The sequence below is a fragment of the Hippoglossus stenolepis genome, chromosome 6 (genome assembly GCF_022539355.2).
Source record: "Hippoglossus stenolepis isolate QCI-W04-F060 chromosome 6, HSTE1.2, whole genome shotgun sequence".
Lineage (NCBI taxonomy): Eukaryota > Metazoa > Chordata > Actinopteri > Pleuronectiformes > Pleuronectidae > Hippoglossus > Hippoglossus stenolepis.
The window spans coordinates 11,554,759-11,575,748 of NC_061488.1; the positions used below are offsets into that span (position 1 = coordinate 11,554,759).

Below are 20,990 nucleotides of genomic sequence, written 5' to 3' on the forward strand. Positions count from 1 at the left end.
CCCATGATATTTTTCAGATATTCCCAGCAGAGAGGAACAGGGGAGAGTTGGGGAGCAGAGAAGCCACAATGAGAAGAAGGTAAAATACAAACATTATTCTTCCTACATCTTTGAACTCTTCACATATACATGCATTTTGTCATCTTTTGATACCTCTACTTTTATGAACTACAGATCATATTTCAAGTATGTGTGCTGTTTGTGCTTTTAAATGAAACTCTCATGTGAAAATAACAAATTAATATCATTGCAGTTATTTGTCTTTTTTAATTTTGAGATGTCTCACTGTGTGTTTTTATGCACTTCCAGCATGTCTCTGTTTGTGTCACAATGCACGCTGCTGTGTGCGCTGATTGGTGGGACAGTGTGTGCCTGCATGTTGAAGAATCACACCTTGTGGATTGAGAGGCACGACTGTGCCCAGTGTGTGGCCATCAACACGACCATCTGCAGTGGCTACTGTTACACACAGGTGACCACCGCCACTCAAACACACACATTTTGCACATGATGCAAAATCTTTGACATGATTGAAGGTCCAGTGTGTCAGATGCAGAGGGATCAGTCGACATAGATTGAAGATAATATTCAAAATATGTTTAGAGGAGAGAGGTATTCATGTGGCAATATGAAAATTCACCACTAGATGTCACTGAATCCCATACACTTTACCTCGAGCAATGTTGGCAAAGTAATGCACATTATAAGAATATTTGACACTTTTGTTGCATGGCTGCAATGAGGCATGAAGGTGAATGCATTTGTAATTTATTTATTTTATTTATTTTATTTATTTTATTTATTTTATTTATTTTATTTCAGAATCTTGAATCTTATAAAGTATGGTGTTTTCGGAGTTGTAGGTTTATTATGACAATGACAGTAAAAGTCATACCTCAAAGCTTTTGTTTCATATAAATGAGAAAGATAAATGGAGGAGAGTCAGCATCACTCTCACTGACACCATCACGGTATGAGTTTGATAAATTGGATGGAAATACCTCAACATCACCACTAGATGCCACTAGATGCCTCCTTCACACTGAGTATTTCCTTTAACCATTGTTGCTTGGATGTGGAGGGTAAATGTATTTAAATGTATCTATTTAAAAATGTATCTATTTTATTTCAGTATCTTTACTCTCAGACATTGTGCTACAGATTAGATAAATGTGATGCACATGCTTAAACTTCACCACTAGTTCTAAATAAATCCTACCCACTAGAGCTTTAAGAGATGTTGGTAAAGTGCAATGCAAGTCCTTTGTTGCTTGGATGTCCAGAGGCAGGGAGGTCAGGGTCTTCATATTTGAATTTGTTAAGTTTTATTTATTTATTTACTTCATGGGTTTGCTCAGTTGTAGGTTCACTATGTGGACGACAATGCAAATCAACACCTCAGAGCTTTTGTTGCACAATGGAGGTGAATAGACATCACTCTCACAGATTATTATGTTATGAGTTAGAGAAAAGGAACGGATATGATGGACCCCTACTCGATTGTAACCCACCTTGTCACACACACGGTCACATTGCTCAGTCAAATCACTGCACAGCCTCTAACAGTTCCCCCTTTTCACAGGACACCAATTTTAAGGGCCGCTTTGGGAGGACCTTCCTGATCCAGCGTAGCTGTGTGCCTCTCTCCCTGGTGTACCGACCAGCCTGTTTTCCTGGCTGCTCTAAGGATGCCACCCCACAGGTGTATTATCCCGTGGCCCGCTGCTGTAGCTGTAAGCGCTGTGACACACGCACGCACAACTGTGTCCGCACCAGCCAAAACTCTTACGACCAATGCCCCATGACGCATGGCATTGTGAAGAACCAGAACCAGTCTGCCTCTGAAATATACATATGACAAGAGATGTACACACATTGCAAATGATACAGCTGTAACCTAATGGAGCAGTTTCTGCTCTCTTATATTACTGTAGTTCAACTTAGCTCCTCAGCTGTTCGTGTTATACTTTTTTTTGTAATTTGTTAGGCAATATATTGCAAAAAACCCTGTGTTGAACATGCATTACAGCTTGAATGAATGTGAATTGTATTAGCTGTGCAAATGACAGTGTATGCATGGTTTGAAAGAGAGAAAGTGTGTGCGTGTGGAGAATGATCTTGTTGATTTGTATAGATTTGTCAGGGTGTCTGAATGGTTTAGCACTTACACAGTATGTGTGGAAAACCATTCAGATACTTCCATCCATGTTGTGAATGAAAGTATATTACACACATATGTAAATATCAAATCTTTCGCACAGAGGACACAGGTGTAACTATAATGGTTGTGTTAGTGATGAGGGTTCAACACACTGGAGCCCTGACTGTGGGCTATTGGAAATGAATGTTGTCATTAATTAATGTGCCCTGGTGAAACAGAACAGATATGACATGCTCACCCATAAAAAGCATCAGTCACCAATGGACTGTCATCACAGTAACTGGGAGTAAATTATTCTGTGTAAAACATTTGACAGTAAAACATCCTGATAGTACTTTGTTCTGGAAATATCATCCTGACAAAAAAAAGCCTCCTCCCTGTAAAATACTCTGACAGTTAATCTGCTGGGGAAGCTTTTCCCTCTTCAATCAAACCCTCTGATCAGAAGTTTCCCCAAATTATGTCATCCCAGCTTCAGGCTCTGTTCCTCATCACCATGACCAGTGTCGAGGCTTGGGGGTGGTGTGTGTGTGTGTGTGTGTGTGTGTGTGTGTGTGTGTGTGCGTGTGTGTGCGTGCGTGCGTGTGTGTGTGTGCGTGTGTGTGTGTGTGTGTGTGTGTGTGTGTGTGTGTGTGTGTGTGTGTGTGTGTGTGTGTGTGTGTGTGTGTGGTGATATATAGCTCCAAAATGTACTCTATCTACAGAATAGAAATTCTATGCTGTTCACAATAAATGTACTTTTACCTAAAGTAAGATACCGGGTCAGTGTCTGACAGTAAATCATTCTTTCAACAAAGCTTCCTGAGAGCATCAACCAAACAAACATGGCAAGAACATCTTGATCGCCCCTTGGCTGCAGTATAGGCTGGGTCATAAACCGTGTACAAATATTTGCCAGAATCAAAAGATTGTAATATTATTTGTGTAAAATGTACTAGTTTTCCCTAACCCTTTCCTATATAGATGTAGCCCTCCTTGAATAATCATGTGGCCATTTAAAGTACATTTAGTGAAGTGTGAAAAAAATACACACATCAATAAAACAAAAACCTGTTCAACACATCCAGTAGTAGCTTTTAACATCTTTTTAAAAAGTGTGTGCAAGGTTTCCTGCAGAAAGTAGTGAGAGGTAACCTCAGTACACAGTTGCATCATGCTCACCTGGGTGGAAGGATCCTTTACAAGGAAACTCTTCCTATTAGTCAGGAAGTCAGGTCTGACACGCCCCTATGCTGCACTCAAGTATTCATTCTTTTAGTCCTGCAGCTGCACAGAGGGAGAGTCTGCAGCTAAAACTGAGCCACAATAACTTTAAACCTCTGACTTCATCTCAAGGTGGGTGCTGCATGCCCTGGTACTTTCTAATCATACAGCAGTGACATTACGCTTCTTAATTGTACTCAGCTCTTTATGCCTCTTGTTATTATTGTATTTACTCACCGATTATGAATTGGAATGTGATAGAAGATGCTGCTGGTGACATCAACACTTGCTCATAGCTTCGGTCTTAGAAGATCACAGTTTACAAGAATCACTTTGTTTTAACACAATGACCAGTAGGGGCGCTCCTGAGCCGAACTAAACATCCATTTAAGTCCATCTTAGAAGCCTGAAGATCAAATTATGAGGGAAACGCTTGAACACTTTAACTTGCAATCGTCTTTATATTGACTTTATGAATGACTATGAGTTGTATCTGTTCATAAATTACACAAACAGACATTGCACTGCAGCACCTTTTGCCCAGCCAACATTAGTATTACCTTCTCATTAGCCTCATCATCCAACCACCACAATTTTAATAAGATTGTAGATAATAGAAATAATGAATTTGGACAGAAGCCCCTTTTTGCAAATCGAATGAATTCCCTGACACGGCTGGCAGGTGTATCCAGGGGTAGCTATTTGCATTGTGGGTGGATTTTGGTAAGGTGATGACTAACCCTGACTGCAGTTCTTGGCTGGCAGTGCAGGGGGGGGGAGCAATGTGGATTCTATCCCTGTATCTGTGGGGCTGGTCCTGCCTCTATATATATAACCCCCGGGTTTCCTTCTACTCTTGCCTTGCTCAGTGTCTCTCAGTGACTCTCAGCCTGCTCTCCCTCCGCGGCCTCCACCTTTGTGCTGACCAACTTGTGCACTCAGACAACCAAGAACCATGGCCCAGCAACAGCGGATCAGGTATGGACCTGACCAAACCCCCCAAGCATGACATGTAGGATGGACGAATGCATGCTTTGATTATTTCTTCCCATTCATGTGATACTGTAAACATTTCTAGTTTGCAATTTGATGTTTGACTGCAGAGTCTGAAGAAGGCTTTGGAAGCGTAATGCCTCATATACATAGGTTTATGTTGTTTGATGCACCTTTTCCCAGAGGATTGGAATGATTGTCTGTTTTGACTCGTCCCTGAACAGCCTCCCAGCCAAACTGATCAATGGAGGGATTGCAGGGATGGTAGGAGTCACCTGTGTGTTTCCAATTGACCTGGCCAAGACCCGCCTGCAGAACCAACGCAGCGGGCAGCAACTTTACAAGAACATGTAAGAGAATAAAAATCCCTGATGTTTTTTCACTCTGCAAGAAACTGAGCTTGTCTCCCCATGTTGGGAACAAGTTAGAACAAGTTAGAATTTCAGTAACTTTAGTTTTTTGGAAATAATCTATATTTGGCAAATCATAATTTGTCATAGCAGGCCTTCTCACCATGGCTCATCTATCTTTCTTTTCTTCTTAAGGATGGATTGCCTAATAAAGACAGTAAAATCTGAAGGCTACTTTGGCATGTACAGAGGTAAGACTGGTCACAATGTCCATGTAAACAGTGGCCTTAAGTATAAAGTATTTGATTCATGTATCTCGGCCATGTAAAATAATAATAATCTTTTATTTATAGAGCACTTCAAAATCCACGTTATAAAGTGCTTTACAATTAAATGCATAAAAAACTATTAGGTATGTGAAAACAGAAATAGGGAAATGAAAAGTCATTGAAGACTTTCCGATAAAAGAATGTATTCACACAAGACTTAAAATGAATCACTGACTCAGCTGTAAATGGATTATCAGATAGTTTATGGTGCATGGCTGCATTTTTGTGTCATTAGAATTAAGGTCGTTCTGATCACTGCTTGTTTTTGTAGGTGCTGCTGTAAATCTCACCCTGGTGACCCCAGAAAAGGCCATCAAGCTAGCTGCTAATGACTTCTTCCGCCAACAGTTGAGCAAAGATAGGTAAATATGCAGCACCACAATGAAGTCTCTTGGATTGCAATGTCATTCTTGGGTTTTTTCAACTTTTGACGTTAACCGTTGAGTCTGTGTCATCAGTGGCAAGTTGACGGTGCTCAAAGAGATGCTGGCAGGATGCTGTGCAGGAATGTGCCAGGTCACTATCACCACACCCATGGAGATGCTCAAGATCCAGCTGCAGGATGCTGGCAGGCTAGGTAACTATGAGTAAAGCAGCAGAATAGTTGACCAGAATCAAATAGTGACAGTTTTGGCGTCAACCCTATGGTTTCCTGTGTCTTCTGCCAGCTGCCCAGCAGAGGGTGGTGCCCAGTGTCGTCACAACTCTGAAGATGGGGGGAACCAGTGCGGTCATTAGCCGTTCTTACAACACCAGGCCTGCACCTCAAGTCATGCGCGTGTCCGCCACACAGATCACCAGAGAGCTGCTGAGGACCAAAGGTGTCACAGGGCTGTACAAGGGGTTAGGGGCCACGCTGATGAGGTAAAGATCGCATTCAACCCTTGATCTTGCTCAACTGGTTTTCCATCGTTGATTGATGGTTTCTAACTGTAGGGGACATGCTTGTTTGTTTCCAGGGACATCCCCTTCTCCGTTGTGTACTTCCCTCTTTTCGCACATCTGCACCAGCTCGGCCAGCATTCACAAGAAGACCCGTCCGTGCCCTTCTATTGGTCCTTCATGTCAGGCTGTTCGGCTGGATGCGTTGCGGCAGTGGTCGTCAGCCCTTGTGACGGTGAGTGACACAGTCTATCCAGATAACTGGTGGGTCGGGGGAATATAGGAATCAGTCTAATTTTCCAGATTTCATGCTAAAATTACATTTGTTTACATCTTGTGCAGTGGTTAAGACAAGGCTACAATCCATCAAAAAAGGAGCTAATGAGGAAACCTACAACGGAGTGGTGGACTGTGTCAGGTAATCATATCTCTATCATTGTAAATGTGACTGGGACAGATCCCAAACAAAGTACCTTCCCCTCACCAGGTTCGGCAGTTTCACGCTAACCCAGCGCTCTCTTCTCCATTGCAGAAAGATCCTGACAAAGGAGGGTCCCGGAGCATTCCTGAAGGGGGCCACCTGCCGGGCTCTGGTTATCGCTCCGCTCTTCGGCATTGCCCAGGTTGTGTACTTTGTTGGAGTGGGAGAGTTCCTGCTGGGGTACACCCCCTACACAATCTGCTCTGCATAAACAACAAGCTGTTTCTTGGTCTTTCTGCCGCCTCATTAAATAACAGGCAGCTATGGACCCAGCTCTCGATTACTGTGTACCTCTTTATTGTTGGAGGTTTTCAGAGTCAAAACAAAACGCTAAAGGGGCCAGAGAGACGCCCTTTTATCTCAAAATGGCTTCAGATTATGCCTTTAGCACGGCTATCTGTTATTGAGGAAACAGAGTTGGAAACGTACCAGTCTATATGGGTTCAGTGGAGCCTAAGTCTTCTCTCACTGAGGGACTCGATGGTCCAACGTTGATCACCAGTTCACCCATATCAGACTTGACTTGGCTGCGTTGGCACCAAACCCCTTACCCCCATTTTCCTTATATTTGCGCCCCTTCTCCCAAATAAAACCTGTATCACTTTAAACCTTCACAGTAACCCTAACCTGCATCTCCCTGCCTCATCTTGGTTCTCCCTCTGTGACGGCTGTTGAAATAACATCAGCAGAATATTGAAACTTAGTTTGAATGGAGTCCTGTTTTAAAGGGTTACGAGTGAAACAGGCCATGGAGGCTGATTCTGGTCTGTGTATATAGTGTATTTGGTAGCAGATATAGATATCATGTAGATATCATATATAAATAACTTATTTAACAAATTGATTGCCCCATGCTGTCGTCATAACAACCTGGCTGGGAAAAGACCCGATGGCTTATAAACGAAACACTTGTTCTCCAATCAGGGATTTTCTCTGCCTCCAAATAATTGACCCACTTTCATTGGGCTCTGTGAATATTTCTGTGGCAGCCAACACATCTCTGATTACATAACGTGTAAGTTTGAAACTCTGCAGCCAAATGGCTCAGCGAGGCCTTCTGCAGTGGACTAATAGGAGAGCAGCTTTTGTTTTGTGGTGAAGGCGATGTTGTTTGATTGGTGGTGAACCAGGGCGATGATGGACAAGACTTTATCGACGGGAACTGCAGTGCTTTCGGGACCAAGTCGTCTGGAAACAAAGCGCCACATGACCTACACTTAGTCACTTTCTCTTAAATTGACTGCGGTTGTCTGACACCGGTCGGGTTTTTCTTGTCAGTTAGAGACTGAGGTGCTCACATGGACGCACAACGTCAGGCTCTTAGAAGCAGGGCGCTGTGAAACGTTGGGCTGGGCTCTTTCTCGGGTCAAAGTATTGTTTTACAATTTTACAGATATAAAATATCAGATGTAAATAAACCTTCTCAAACTGTGTAAGTTGAATTCAAATGAAAAGTTTCACCATTTAAACATGTTGTTGAAACGTGTTTCAACTACTTTAGAAGGTGATTATTTATTTTCCATTTCATTTCAGACTTATACATGTAAATACAGATTTCTAAAGACTGAATAAATATGTAAAAATATTTTGTTTGTGTTGTTTCCTGGAGTGTGTGTTGCTACAGTTGTGGTATTGGAACCACACCCAGGTTGACTTTTTCTCTGATACAAGCCTGTAAGTTGTTGCCCCCCCTGCTCCTCTACACACGCATCACCAGCCTGGACAAGTTGGTGTCAGTTAAAAATGCTCCAGCTGCAGTGTGGGGGAAACTCTACACGAGGCAGCCCTTGAGTCTCTGCCGCCATCGCACACATAACTGTCCCCACGACTAAATATCCAGCTGTCCTTAACACTCAAGTGCAGAAAGGTGAAATTGTTGACATGTGGACTCATGCGACTAAAGCTGGAAACCTACTAAATCACAAGAGGATATCAAATACATTCTGCTGGAAAGAAATATAAAAGAAATCAGTTCATAGTGTAGTGGGTTATCAGTTAAAATTTCCTCTATATATAATTTGTATATATGGAATATAGAATTAATTTCATCCTGTTTTCTAGTGAACGCTTCACCTTCCTTTACTCCCCCAGAAGAAATTATTACAAGGCAAAACTTACCTCTCAAATACACACAGTGTATTGACACTGGCGCATGTATGTAGACAAATTGACACAAGCACATATACAATAGGTCTGAACAAAAATATCTCATGTTAAATGTTAAATATGCGATTTCTATTCTTCATAAGCTGCATTAATACTATAATCTGTTAAATATAAATGATTCCCAGCACTCAAGATCCAGAGTCACCATACTGTAAGATTAGGATTCCCTGACTCCTTCTATATTTATACCTAGCATACAGTAATTCTAAAAATAGAAATCTAATCCACATCTATGTATTTTTTTCCAACAAATTAAAAACCAACCTTTTCTAATGTTGACCCTACACATTCTGTGATTACTCACGATTTTCACTGATGATGACCTGACAGTATTAGTCCGTGTTAGATTACATGTAGCTTGGTGTGGAGGTTGAATTTCAGGAAGTGGACTCACTGGAATATTCTCAAGGCCTGAAACTATGCAGCAGGCTGCGTGTGTGACTGAGGCTGCGTGTGCAATGGTGGACTCTGACGCTGCCTGATATCATGATCAAAATATGTCTGTGACTCTAAGAGAAGTTATTAGATGTAGAATTTCCCTAAACTACTGACCAGAATAATTTTTTTTAAGTGAAAATACAAATTCAAAGCTGATTGCATCTTTGAACCTTTTCCAAGAAGCAGATTTACTGGGTTACTATGACAGCTTTGGATAACAAGTCTATAAACCTGCTGCCTGGCACAGGCCTCTGGAAGAAGACACTTGAAACACTGTCCCTTCATCTCAGTAAAGGACCGGTCTGTTCTTCTTGTATAAATAACTATAAATGTCATAACATGAAGGAAACGTTGACACAGGAAACTCTGTAAAACTTTAAACAATTTATTAAACTTCAATCACCTATCTTCCTGAGAAGCCTGGAATGGTATTAAAATAAATTAACACACAACCAACTATGAAAGGCTTGACTGTGTACACAGTTTTTCTTGTCTTTGCGATGCACCTACATTACATCTCCAGATTTGCTTTAATATGAGGGACACAGCAACACCAATGAGGATCGAGTAACTTTTCCTCGTTTATCCTGTTTTGTTTAGTGGCTGTTGTGTCATCTCAGTCCCCAGAGTAAATATTGCCAACAGCTTGAAGTGGTAAGGAGGCCTTCGTTGTCTCTCCATGTGTGTAACATCACACGGAAACGTACAAAAAAAAAGTGTAAGTATTATTCTCGAGTGCTTGTGTCCCATATGGTTTCATCATCTGGACTCAGCTTTGTTGTGAGGGCCCAGAATAGATTTTTATCAGCACCAAGAGGCTTTTGAAATAGCTGGAAGAGAAACTGTTCTCAAGAAGGAACAGTCGAGTGTGACGCATCAAAAGAGGAAAGTCGAGCCATATGCGATACTCGACGATTTAATTGCAGTCCGACTCTACAAACATATATACACTTCTGCTAGGTTCCGACAGCCTGTTGTTAAAAAAAAAAAAAATAGCTTGGTATCAAAGAAAGGCACGTTAAGAAACAGGTGTTGGCTGCGTGGGTCTGTTTGGACTACACTGTCTTTACTACAACACTGTACATCTACTGCAAGCCTCTGTCTACACACACAGCATGTTAAATAGTAACAGTTACATCAGCCACAAACAATGTACATCTACAAAATATGAAACTGAAACATATTTACAAACCAGAGTCCTGACACTTGGAATAAACTGATCAAATTCAAACGGTGGCCTGATTTACCCTGGATTTAAGGGTATCTCTATCCAACCCTGATATCTGCTGAGGTTATTCAGGTGAGACGAACACAGGGGTGGTTTCCTGGGTTTCTGTTGTGGGTGGTGTACTTGTAAGGCACACAGGACAGGGGGACATGATGGTGGCAGGGAAGCGATCGGAAGGCCTGGATAATTCTCCGTTGACTGGCTATTAGTCGTTTAGCATGAAAACATGATCTGGCTCCTCTTGACATACTGTATAGTCAACAGAGGCTCTCCTATGTTATAGTGCATAAGGGGTTGGAGCTAGAAAGGGGTATCGCCGTCAAGAGGTTCTCCTTTGGGATGAAGAAAGAATTTGGTTTTTTGTGTCTGCAAGTTTTAGCTCCTTACATTAAAATCAGGAATACGTCACGTTTCGGATGCAGCTTTTTCCACTAAAACATACTTGAGTTGCGTAATCGTGAAAATCTCATAAAAATATTGTTTTCATCTTAAAATGTGAACTGTGCATGATTTGTAGAGAATGGGCTCAAACAGGCAAAACCCAGGGGTATAGTCATTTAAAGAAATGATTGGACTTCTTGGGAAATAGCCTGTGCTTTCCCGCCAAGAGTCAGAAGAAGAGATTGATAGCTGGATGCTGGATATAAGGCAACAACCGTCAGCTGGTGAGCTTTGAGTGAAAAGTGGACACAGGGGGAAACAGCTACGTTGGATTCGTCCAAAGGAAAAAAACTAAACAGAAACAGACCACTGTCTCCAGTCTCTGTGCTTTGCCAAGCTCACCAGACTGTAGCTTCATATTTATGATATAGACATGAAGGTGCTATCGATCTTCTAATCTCTCATCTTCTGAGCCAGAAAGTGCACAAGAGTATCCCCCAAAATAGTAACATTTTCCTTTAAGATAACTGTGGATTTTCCTTGGTGTGTGTGTGTGCGCGTGTGTGTGTGTGTGTATGTGTATGATCACTGGGGCTACGATGCATTCTCAAAACATTCGCTGGCCATTCCCCCTCCTGACACTCCACTCTGATTCCACCAATCAGGACCCTACGTGCCAAACCTTTTTTAAGGCTGTGGTCTCGCGTAGCACAACATTGCCGTGTTTACGTATGTGTGTGTGTGTGTGTGTGTGTGTGTGTGTGTGCGTCTGTGTCTTGATTTGTGTGCGCACAGATACGCAAACTCAGCTGCTTTCACCTCAGATTGCTCTCCCTGGTTTAAGTTTCCCACAGCCACGGGGTCAGTGGCAAGGCTGTGTGAAAAAGCATTGACACTTTGGCGACAGTATGTGGGTTAAAATTTGTACTGGCGGCCAAATGGCCTCAGGAAAAACAATCGGACAGGTTGTCAGGGCAGCATCAGAAAATATGCAGTTCCCACAGGATGTGTCAAAGGTCTAAGTGTTATCAGAGTGTTATGGAAGGTAGACTCAGCTACTTGGCTTGTGACGGCAAATAAATAAAGAGAGAATAGAGATCAGGCCACCGTAGTGGAATGGAATTTTTAGAACATGATCAATTTCCTGGGTCCCCGCACGTGATGGACAGGGAATGACATTTGATCTGAAGGCTGTACAGTCTCTCGGGGGTCGGCAAAGTAAGGGTGAGGGGGTAGAAGTCGAGGATCCAGCTTATATGACCTCCCTGGTGTTGCGTATGGCACAACAGAGAACCATACTGAAGATCATCCCAATGATCTGATGAGAGGGAAAAACATTTGTTTTAGAAAAATCCTCCTCAACCACAATCTGGGTGTGAGTGTGTGTTTTCAACTCGACTCACCATGACTCCAGCGATGCCGATGCCCACGTACCCGATGATGTAGAGTTTACTGTTGAAGAAGTCCTTGATGCCCGTCTCACAGTCCTGCAGAGCCAAGATAAGAGGAGTAGTGTTAACTTCAAGTGAACCAGGATGTTTTTGCACGCCACCATGACGTATTCATATCAACAACAAAGGAATTGATTTCCATCCTGAGTCTGGAGCTGGTGACAGATCTTACCTTGGTATCTGGTTGGGGATCAGGGCAGGGGTTTGCAGAGGTTCCACAACAGTTCAGCTGAAAGTGGAGGAAAAAAAACATAGGAAGGTTAAAAACATTATAATGTCACTTTCCTGCCAAAGCTTACCCTTAATCTAATGTTTTTTTACTCACTATTTTCTGGTATGAGACGATCAAAGTGCTGTTATTGTTCTCGTTGTACGTTGTTGAGTAGAAGGTCTGAACGTCTTCGATTATCTGTGCAGAGAGGAAACATGAGTGGCGTGGTGCGATCAGGGTTTATTGCACTTACTGTGGTGTGCAAAAAAAGTTATGAAAGCAGTGACTTTTTATGCTAAATACTAATAAATGTACCTTGTCCTTGTTTAAGAATCCAAACACTCCTGCTGCCACCTCAGCTCCGAAGATGATCAACAAGCAGGCAAAGAACTGAAAAAGAAATAAACACTGTAAGTTTACTACGACAAAGTATATAGGCTCACAGAATCAGAGATTATGAGAATAAAGTCATAATTCTTGGCTAAATGTCATGTTAGAGGGGAAAATGAGGAAAGTGCAGCCTCTTGTTAAGTTATACTTTAGTGCAGGATTCTGAAATAACGAAATGCTTAATCTTTTGGCTCATCAGCACCACATTAAGTATCGGGACATTGAAAAGATTGAGCAAGAATCTGTGTCTATTCTGAAGAAATTGCACTTTTTTGAGGAAGAGGAAATGTTTGATATAGTAGTCGACTGTAAGGCTGTCGTTGTTTACATGTGTGTTATTTAAAGAGGATCTGTAGTTTCTCTGATCCAGAAGGAGTCAATCTCTGGCGAGCATAGGTTCTCCTTGTTGCTTTTAAATAATATGATGATTTTTCTCATAAAAGTACGACTTTATTCTTATAATATTATGACTGCCTCCTCAACAACTTAATTCTTGTAATATTCCGATTATACACTTGAAGTGTCAGATTTTTTTCTTGTCAATATGGCCCTAATACTGCCTCGTAGTATTTTGTACTTGCAAATAGGACCCAGGATTTTGTGTGCATATATACTTACTGAACCCAGCAGGCACTGAGATTCCCGCACAGCTCCACAGCAGCCGAAGAAACCCACCAACATCACCAGGCTGCCGGCACCAATCAGTATATAGACACCTGCAGGAACAGGGAAAATAACGTATTTATTTAAATGCAGTAATGGTGACTTTAAAGAAAAAAGCAAGTAAATAGGACCAAACAAAAAGCATCATATTGTAACCTATTTTCATAGGTTCTATTAAAACATAATAAAGATATTGAAGTTTTTGGAGCTTCTCTCCTCTAGTACGTAGAGTAATTTGAATTGACTAAGTCTCCAGCAGGAGGCAGCACAGAGCCAGTAATGTAAATCGAAACGGTCACTATCTACAGTGTGTTTCCAGGAAGAGCTCAAACACTGGCATAAACATTCCAGACTGTACTATTTCACAAATGGGAGCAAAGTGATTGGTGCTCGGCCGTATCCCTTTTCTGTGCTGCCTGTCCTCCTCGTAAAAAGATGCCTCTAAAAAAAAGCTTTGTTAACATGAGCCTGCTGGATGAGGAGCTCTACGAGGGATAGTGTCCCATAGATGCCCTTATCTCCAGTGAACCCTCTCGGGGGAAGGTTCACAGGGAGGAACTCGACAACAGATTGGTTCCACAAGTGCGCTCTCGTACAGGTGGGGTCTGCTGCTAGGCGACGGCTCCGCAGATGACAGGGTGCGACAGGTCGTGTCAGCCCCCCAGGCAACGTGGGCTCAGGTGGGAATGAGCAAGAAAGATGGTTCCTCCGATCCCAAGGCGTCAACTAAAAGACTTGATGTGATACAATAATTGAGTCATTTTCTTTTGTTTGTTAGGAAAGAGAGAGGTTTAAAGACTTTGTCAGTTATAGGTGACGCTGCCTCACAAACAAATGATCAGATTCTGTTTCTACTTCCAAAGAAGACCCCCGCTTGTTTCTTTAGTTGGCTCCCAATCTGAAGTTGTTCTAATTTTCTAATAATACATCAATTCAAGTGAACTAAGGTCTGGGCTGGACGCCATGGGAATGAGGCATGGCAACTTGTTGAGTGCGCTCTCAGCTGTCAAAGCCATGTGGAGCACTATACTCTCTGAGGACCTGACTGAAGCCACTCATCCTCATCCTCATCCTCATCCTCATCCTCATCCTCAGTCATACCACATGGACCTCTGAGACTCAGACACACATACACACTTGGGTTTGTACAGCTATCCTTATTAGGACATTCCACTGACTTCTATTTATTGTTGACAGCCTAAGCAAAACTTATCCCTAACCTTAACCATGACTAATTCATGTCCTAACCCTAATCTTAACTTAACCACAATCCATCATCTTACCACCAACCTTAACCAGGACCTCAGAGATGAAGTTTTGCCTCATTAGAGCTGTGCTTTGGTCCCCATGATGGTTACTGGTCCTGACAAGGTCAATGTTTATACTGGAAAAAGCTCCCTAATGAGGCAATAAAAATGAGTATACACACACACACACACACACACACACACACACACACACACACACACACACACACACACACACACACACACACACACACACACACACACACACACACACACACACACACACACACACACACACACACACACACACACAGTCACGTTTCCATGACTTCAGACTATTGATTTCCTAGAGACTTTCCTCCTAAAACTTAAACCTTAACCTTAACGCAACCTTAAACCATGTCTTCACTTTAAAATGTTATGATCTACATTATAGGGACATGCTTTTTGTTCCCATTAGGAAGACAAGTCCCCATACTTTGAATTTTTAGGTCCCCTCAACATGAGTAATACCTGGACCACACACACACACACACACACACACACACACACACACACACACACACACACACACACACACACACACACACACACACACACACACACACACACACAAGAGTAATCCATCCATCCACATTGGGCAGCTGAACTTATCTCTCCTCTCCTCTCCCTGCCTGCACTGTCATCTCATTTCACGTCCCATCTTGTTTTCAATTCAAAACTTAGCCGTGCATCTGTTTCTATGATCGTCCTCTTCCATACGCCTCTTTAACCGTGCCTCTGTTTCCATGTGGGCAGGGTGACTGATAGAAAGGTGGTCAGACGCCGTGTGGTTTCCCTTGTGTGTTTATGCTCCATTTAAAGCAGTCATTTCCTGTTATTCACACTCATCTTCGGCATCATTTCTTATAATAGAAGAAGTGTGAGCGCAGGTGGAATTTGTGACAACATGTATGTATTTGTGTAAACTAAGATACACAAAAATTCACATCCACACATTTATAGAAGCAGTGGATCGGCGAACTTTTTACACCCACTTTCTGTGTGTGGGCTTTAATATGAGGAGTGTGGATTTGCGTGTATGTGCGTGAAGGAACGTCTGTGGTAGGAATATTCCCTCTGACACAGACGAATATTTATTCTCAGGCAAATGGAGTTGCATGAAAACATGGCAATTAAAGACTGGAAAGCTCTACCCCCGGTCTGAGGATGACAGAGCGGAGAGCAACGTGACATTAACTGGCTTGTTATATGTCTGCAACTGACACATTATCTTCAATCCAGCATAAATAAGGAGAAGGGGCCTTAAATTTCCATTTTGCGATTTCCAGTCTTTTATGTCAACATAAAAATCGAATCGCTGATTCTTCATAGGGAAACTGAACTTTCCTTGGCCTCTTTAGAGTGGTTTCCTAGCAGCAAACCCTTAAAACAAACCCGAGCAGTGCTCCACAAGAAAAACAAACCAATGTGGTGACAAATTGACGACAAAAAGCACTTCGATTTCAACAGAACCTTGGAGGAATTGTATTGAATCGAGGGCTTTAGCGTTGAATACTGTTGGAACACACCCACACTGTGAACTGTTACGGTACTCACCAATGAAGAAGGTGTCTGGAGCTTTATCCCCGTTGAGCAGAGACACAGTTTCTGGGTCAAAACGCAGCCACAGTCCCACTGCCAGGACAAATGATCCCATCAACTGAAGGGACATAAGACAGAAAGACATGAGACAATGAGATGTACTGCTTGTGTAATACAGGAAAAAAAACAACAGGACAAATGAAGCAAAGCGAAGGTTCAGTCAGGGACACTGTCTTCCTGCACGTACACAATTCCCACTATCGCAAGGCTTCACCAGCTCATTCTCTTTCTGTCCAATCAACCTCGCCTTGAAGTAATCTGTCAATAGTTTAAAATGTTTTGTCTCTGTTATTCAGCTGAACCACCTCCACGCCTGCACCACAATAGACAGATCAGGGTTTTCATCGGCTCCGGCTCTGATCAGCAGTGATGGAAATGTGACACCCAGGTGAACGGGCTAATTTGCAAGACAGTGAGAGGGCCTCAGTTTTCAGTGCGTTGTTCTAATTTCCCCTTTCTCATTAGTTTCTCTATAGGTCTCTCCTGATTGAAATAAATGGAGCGAACTTTGGGAGTCCAGGCAGCCAACTCGAGCTGCGCTGCTCCAATCGTGTGATATGTATCATTCTCCCCAATCCTCCATAATACACACCCTCCCAATTTGGCGGTGTATTCAAGCTGCAAAAAATGTCCCATCACTCCCTTTGCTTGCCCCCCCCCGCTATTTGTGTCAGTACTGCTGGTTGATTCAGCCCCCCCACCACCCCAGCATCCACCTGTGGGCTCCGACAGGGGGGTTATAAATATCTGCTCATCACTCCCATTATATCTATGTAATCACATCTGGGGGAGTGATGAAGTCAGAGCCTATAGATGCCAAACACTAAGAATGTTCCACTGCAATAAACATATCCAATGGGAGTTGAAACAAATAACAGTTTGTATGAAGTCACTCACAGTTGAGTTTTTAATTGAAACAAGCTCCTCGTCCTTTCTTCCCATTCTGATTAATGTAAGCTAACTATAACATTGGCACGTGGTGCAGAAATACATTGGCTAACAAGTACAAAAAACAGTTTTCTGTTATGTAACAATGAAACATGTTTCTCATATCATTTATTTCCTTGACCTAAGATGTGACATCATTGCTGTTAATTGGTTTCAGCATCCATCACAACTGTTTTCATCTAAAAAGGCGCAACAGTGTAAGTGCATGTTTTTCAGCGCGTCAGAGAGCTTTTACTTCAGCTCTTCCTAAACGTGATGTTTCCACAAAACTACAGCAAATGCTCTGTGGCGTTTCCACTCCAGCCCTTCAACCTCAGGCCAGATGAGAGATGTATAATTTCATTAAGAGACAGTTAAGTTGAAAAACGTCATATTTGCTTTAACACAATAGGTGGACCGCGTGGGTGGATAATTAAAGTCTCCTGGAGCAGCAGTCCCCAGTGAAACACAACTTATGTAACTGTGAAACCCTGTTTAGTTGGCTCCGGCTCCTCAGGAGGGAGAAAATGACCCGCTTGGCCGTGGGCAGCAGTGTGGCACCTTGAGTTTTAACAGCCTCTCCTGTTTGTTTGGAAATGTGGTTTATGCTGCTCATATTTTCCTTCATCTAAACCACCATCGCCGTACGTCGAGCAAAATCCTACTCCCTGCAGTGCTGCTGCTTTCTAAGGCTGCATGACTCAAGCAAAAGAAACTTATTCGTCTCTCCAGTGATCAGACAACCTTGAAGTAAACACTTCTTCTTTCAGAGATCTGAGACGCTCTCGGGGGCAGAGACTGTGGTGGGCGCTCCAGCAACGGATCAATAATGAGAGGGTTTAATGATCACTCAGCCCGTGCCCCCCCTGAGGATAATCCAGTCTGAAAACCTCTTAGAGCGGAGCGTCACAACAGATAGTGTGTGTATTGGTGCGTGTGAGAAATAAAATGATTTGTCTAAATGGAGAGTATTTAGCAGCGCTCGTCACATGGGCTCCCTGTGTCCTAGATCTCTGAGTTTAGACAGACCTCTGTGTTTGACTATTTGTGTCCTTGAGTGAATTGATGTCGCCGAAAAAAACTCCAAACCCTGCTGCCAAGTTCAGGCAAAGACAAACGGTTCTATGTCTGTGTCTGAATTTTACCGTGTGACCTGTTGTTCATCAAATCCCCTCTGCCCTTTCCTGGTTCTGCCTCTTTTTATTTATCTTCTGTATCTCAGCCTCACTGTTTACATTCCTCTCCTCCTCAACTCCAGCTCCACAGACTACAGTATTTAATGGTTTTGGTCTGAAGTAAAACAATAGACTGTGAATAAAGATGCATGAGGCGTCTCCACTTCCTCCCACTGTCCAGAAATGAAGTGCCATCTTGAGCATTTAGAACCACAGTCTGCACAGAAGCGATCGAGGAATGGAGCCGCGGTCCCGTCGATACAAGCTCTCGACCAGACGTGAGTCAGTCTCAGCTGATTCACCCCATTTTTATAGCATCTAATAACTAATTAAAACCTTATCAGAATCATGGACACTTAAACATACATCAGTGCGATACGAACCAACCCTAAAATGACAGAAACCGTCTTAGAGAAAAAGGATTTCCTGTGTATTTTGACTTTTCAGCTTGGTCCATGTCCCATTCACTAACATGGAGGAGTCTGGATTATTGACCTGTACTGCAAACAGCCACCAGGTGGCGATTGAGACGCTTTGGCTTCGCTTTTGAGGAGGCGTCAAGTCGTCCATCTATACATACAGTCTCTGAGTAAAAACAGTAGCTCAGTTATAAAACATTGGGGTGGGACAGGTGTTGGGACACTGGCTTCCACCCAGACTGAGGATTTAATGTGATGTGTGATGTATGTGACAGCCGAGCTCTTTTCAGGATTAGCAGGTACAAAATGATCAAGTACAGAGAAGCGAAGGCTACGGATCTGTAGACTTACTGAACCGTGCCGGATTAGTCCAGCTAGGGGGTCTGACTGGATCTACTTAACACTGGTATTTGCCAGGACACTTGATGGTGAGATGGCATTGGCAGAGGTGTGAGCTGAGGGCTGCCCTACCAGCTGAGTCGACAGTTGGAGAAGAGCCGGCTCACGCCGAGCTACACTGTAGATGGTGTTGGTGCTGCATGGAGGAGCAGGTGGTGGTTTCGCAGTTGAATAGAGCTTAGAGCTCCGCCAAACCTCATTACTGTTATGGCTAAATTTAAAAGCCTTTTCAAAACCAGATGCATAGATGGATCTCACTTTAGACCGGGGGCGGTGGGGGGCTACATCCTTCGCTGCATCCGTGGCCGACACACTAAATGGATTCAAGGCACTCCCGAGCCTCTCCCAGAGGTCCCATTAACCCCATCACTGCTTGCATACCCCCTGCTTACCCCCCAACAGTTGTCTGCCATCATTACCCAGGCTGACACCAGACACACCCCTCCCTCCCTCCTCCCTGCTTGCCTCTCTACCTCCCAAATCTACAACCCCCACCTCACCCCTTATTTATCTCTGGGTACTCCCCCCTCCCTCCTCAATCCCCCCCTCCCTCCCTCCCAACCTCACCCAAAGGACAAAGACCCACTGTCTCCCTGTGACTGTGTGCTTTGGCTCACAATAGGGGGGTAAAAAGATAGACACAATGAAAAAGAGAATGAATGGAGGGAAGGGAGAGAGGAATAAGTTGTTAGAGGAGCCATCATCTTTTTTTTTCTTTGCCAGTAGAAACAGACCACAGGAGTTTGTTGAGAGACAAAGATAAAACTCTAACCTGTGTTCGTACGTCCTCTCTTTAGATAGTTTGTATATGTACGTATGTGCCTCAGCTTTATTTGAGGTTCTTTTATGGTGTTGGGCCTACTTTCTTTTAACAGAGCAGTTAAATAGTCTTTTTGTGAGGGGAATTTCCATGAGAACAGGGGCTGAGTTGACACAGAGTGCTCAGAGACAGTCTGTGGCATAATATCCACTTTCTAGGTTAGAGCTTATTTTCAGGAAAGGAAAATGGAGTCTAAGTGTGAATTAAAGCAAAGGCAGTGTATGAAACCAAAACAGTTGTAAACAACATCTTTAAACCCGGCGCTAATTGCTGAGTGGTTCGAGTCAGACCAAAATAGTTCTCTGTCTGGCCTGTGTTTGTGAAAACAGATGTAAGCGCACATTAAAAAAATTATGGGCAGAGGGAAAGTGCAAATACGATAGAAGAAGATAATTATGGGTGGAGTGAATCCCATTGTACTCCTCCACAGGGCAAGGGTGGGGGAGCGCAGTGGCACACATCATCCTCCACAACACACACACACACATACAGTACACACGTGCCTCTAGGGATGAACAATATTTAGTTTCTGCGTCAATGCCGATTTTAACGTCAGCACCAGAAACCCTCAAAATGTTCTTTTAATTTCAACGATTGAAAAAGCAGAGTTAAAAAGTGTGTCAGTTTTTAAGTTCATTTCTTGCTTTTATAACAATTAATGTTTTTATTTCAGCGGTTTGCTGCAGACAGTACAGACAGTCGCATCTGTTATGGTCTTTAAATATTAATTTCAACTGTAACACATTGTAGCACCAATATAAACAAGCAATTGCATCAATAAAACATGACATCAACAAAGCAAGTGAACTCCTGCCTGTTACAATCTAACTCTGTGAGATCAGTGACACTAGACCCTCTACTGTACTGCATATCATTTGCATGTATTAATGTATAATCAGTATCGTTGGATCTGTCATCAATCCGATTGGCCCTGCACCAGACCCTACGTCACAATATATATTCAATATAAATAATACACAATACATGTTGTTATGTGAAATAGAAAACACAAGCTTATTTTTTCAAATCCCA

General features: G+C 42.8%; 3 protein-coding genes across 3 annotated transcripts in view; 2 read left to right on the forward strand and 1 right to left on the reverse strand.

Annotated features, from left to right (window-relative positions):
- The first annotated feature begins 29 nt into the window (after positions 1-29).
- Positions 30-2,775, forward strand: LOC118110730 (thyrotropin subunit beta). Its single transcript, XM_035158734.2, has 3 exons — positions 30-79; positions 310-472; positions 1,583-2,775. Exons 1-3 carry the CDS (start codon positions 69-71, stop codon positions 1,856-1,858), a joined length of 450 nt encoding a protein of 149 aa, XP_035014625.1. The 5' UTR covers positions 30-68; the 3' UTR covers positions 1,859-2,775.
- A 610-nt stretch (positions 2,776-3,385) lies between these two features.
- LOC118110727 (mitochondrial glutamate carrier 1) lies at positions 3,386-7,984 on the forward strand. Its single transcript, XM_035158732.2, has 10 exons — positions 3,386-3,496; positions 4,234-4,342; positions 4,582-4,707; positions 4,903-4,958; positions 5,308-5,398; positions 5,495-5,613; positions 5,705-5,900; positions 5,996-6,153; positions 6,261-6,336; positions 6,451-7,984. Exons 2-10 carry the CDS (start codon positions 4,320-4,322, stop codon positions 6,608-6,610), a joined length of 1,005 nt encoding a protein of 334 aa, XP_035014623.1. The 5' UTR covers positions 3,386-3,496; positions 4,234-4,319; the 3' UTR covers positions 6,611-7,984.
- Positions 7,985-9,372: 1,388 nt separating this feature from the next.
- Positions 9,373-20,990, reverse strand: part of LOC118110728 (tetraspanin-2) — a 15,197-nt gene continuing 3,579 nt past the window's right edge. Inside the window, exons 2-8 of the mRNA XM_035158733.2 lie at positions 16,174-16,276; positions 13,283-13,380; positions 12,590-12,664; positions 12,389-12,472; positions 12,236-12,292; positions 12,016-12,099; positions 9,373-11,930 (exon numbers count right to left, since the gene is read on the reverse strand). Coding sequence (XP_035014624.1) covers positions 11,865-11,930; positions 12,016-12,099; positions 12,236-12,292; positions 12,389-12,472; positions 12,590-12,664; positions 13,283-13,380; positions 16,174-16,276 — 567 coding nt within the window. The 3' untranslated portion in view covers positions 9,373-11,864. The remainder of the gene's footprint in view (positions 11,931-12,015; positions 12,100-12,235; positions 12,293-12,388; positions 12,473-12,589; positions 12,665-13,282; positions 13,381-16,173; positions 16,277-20,990) is intronic.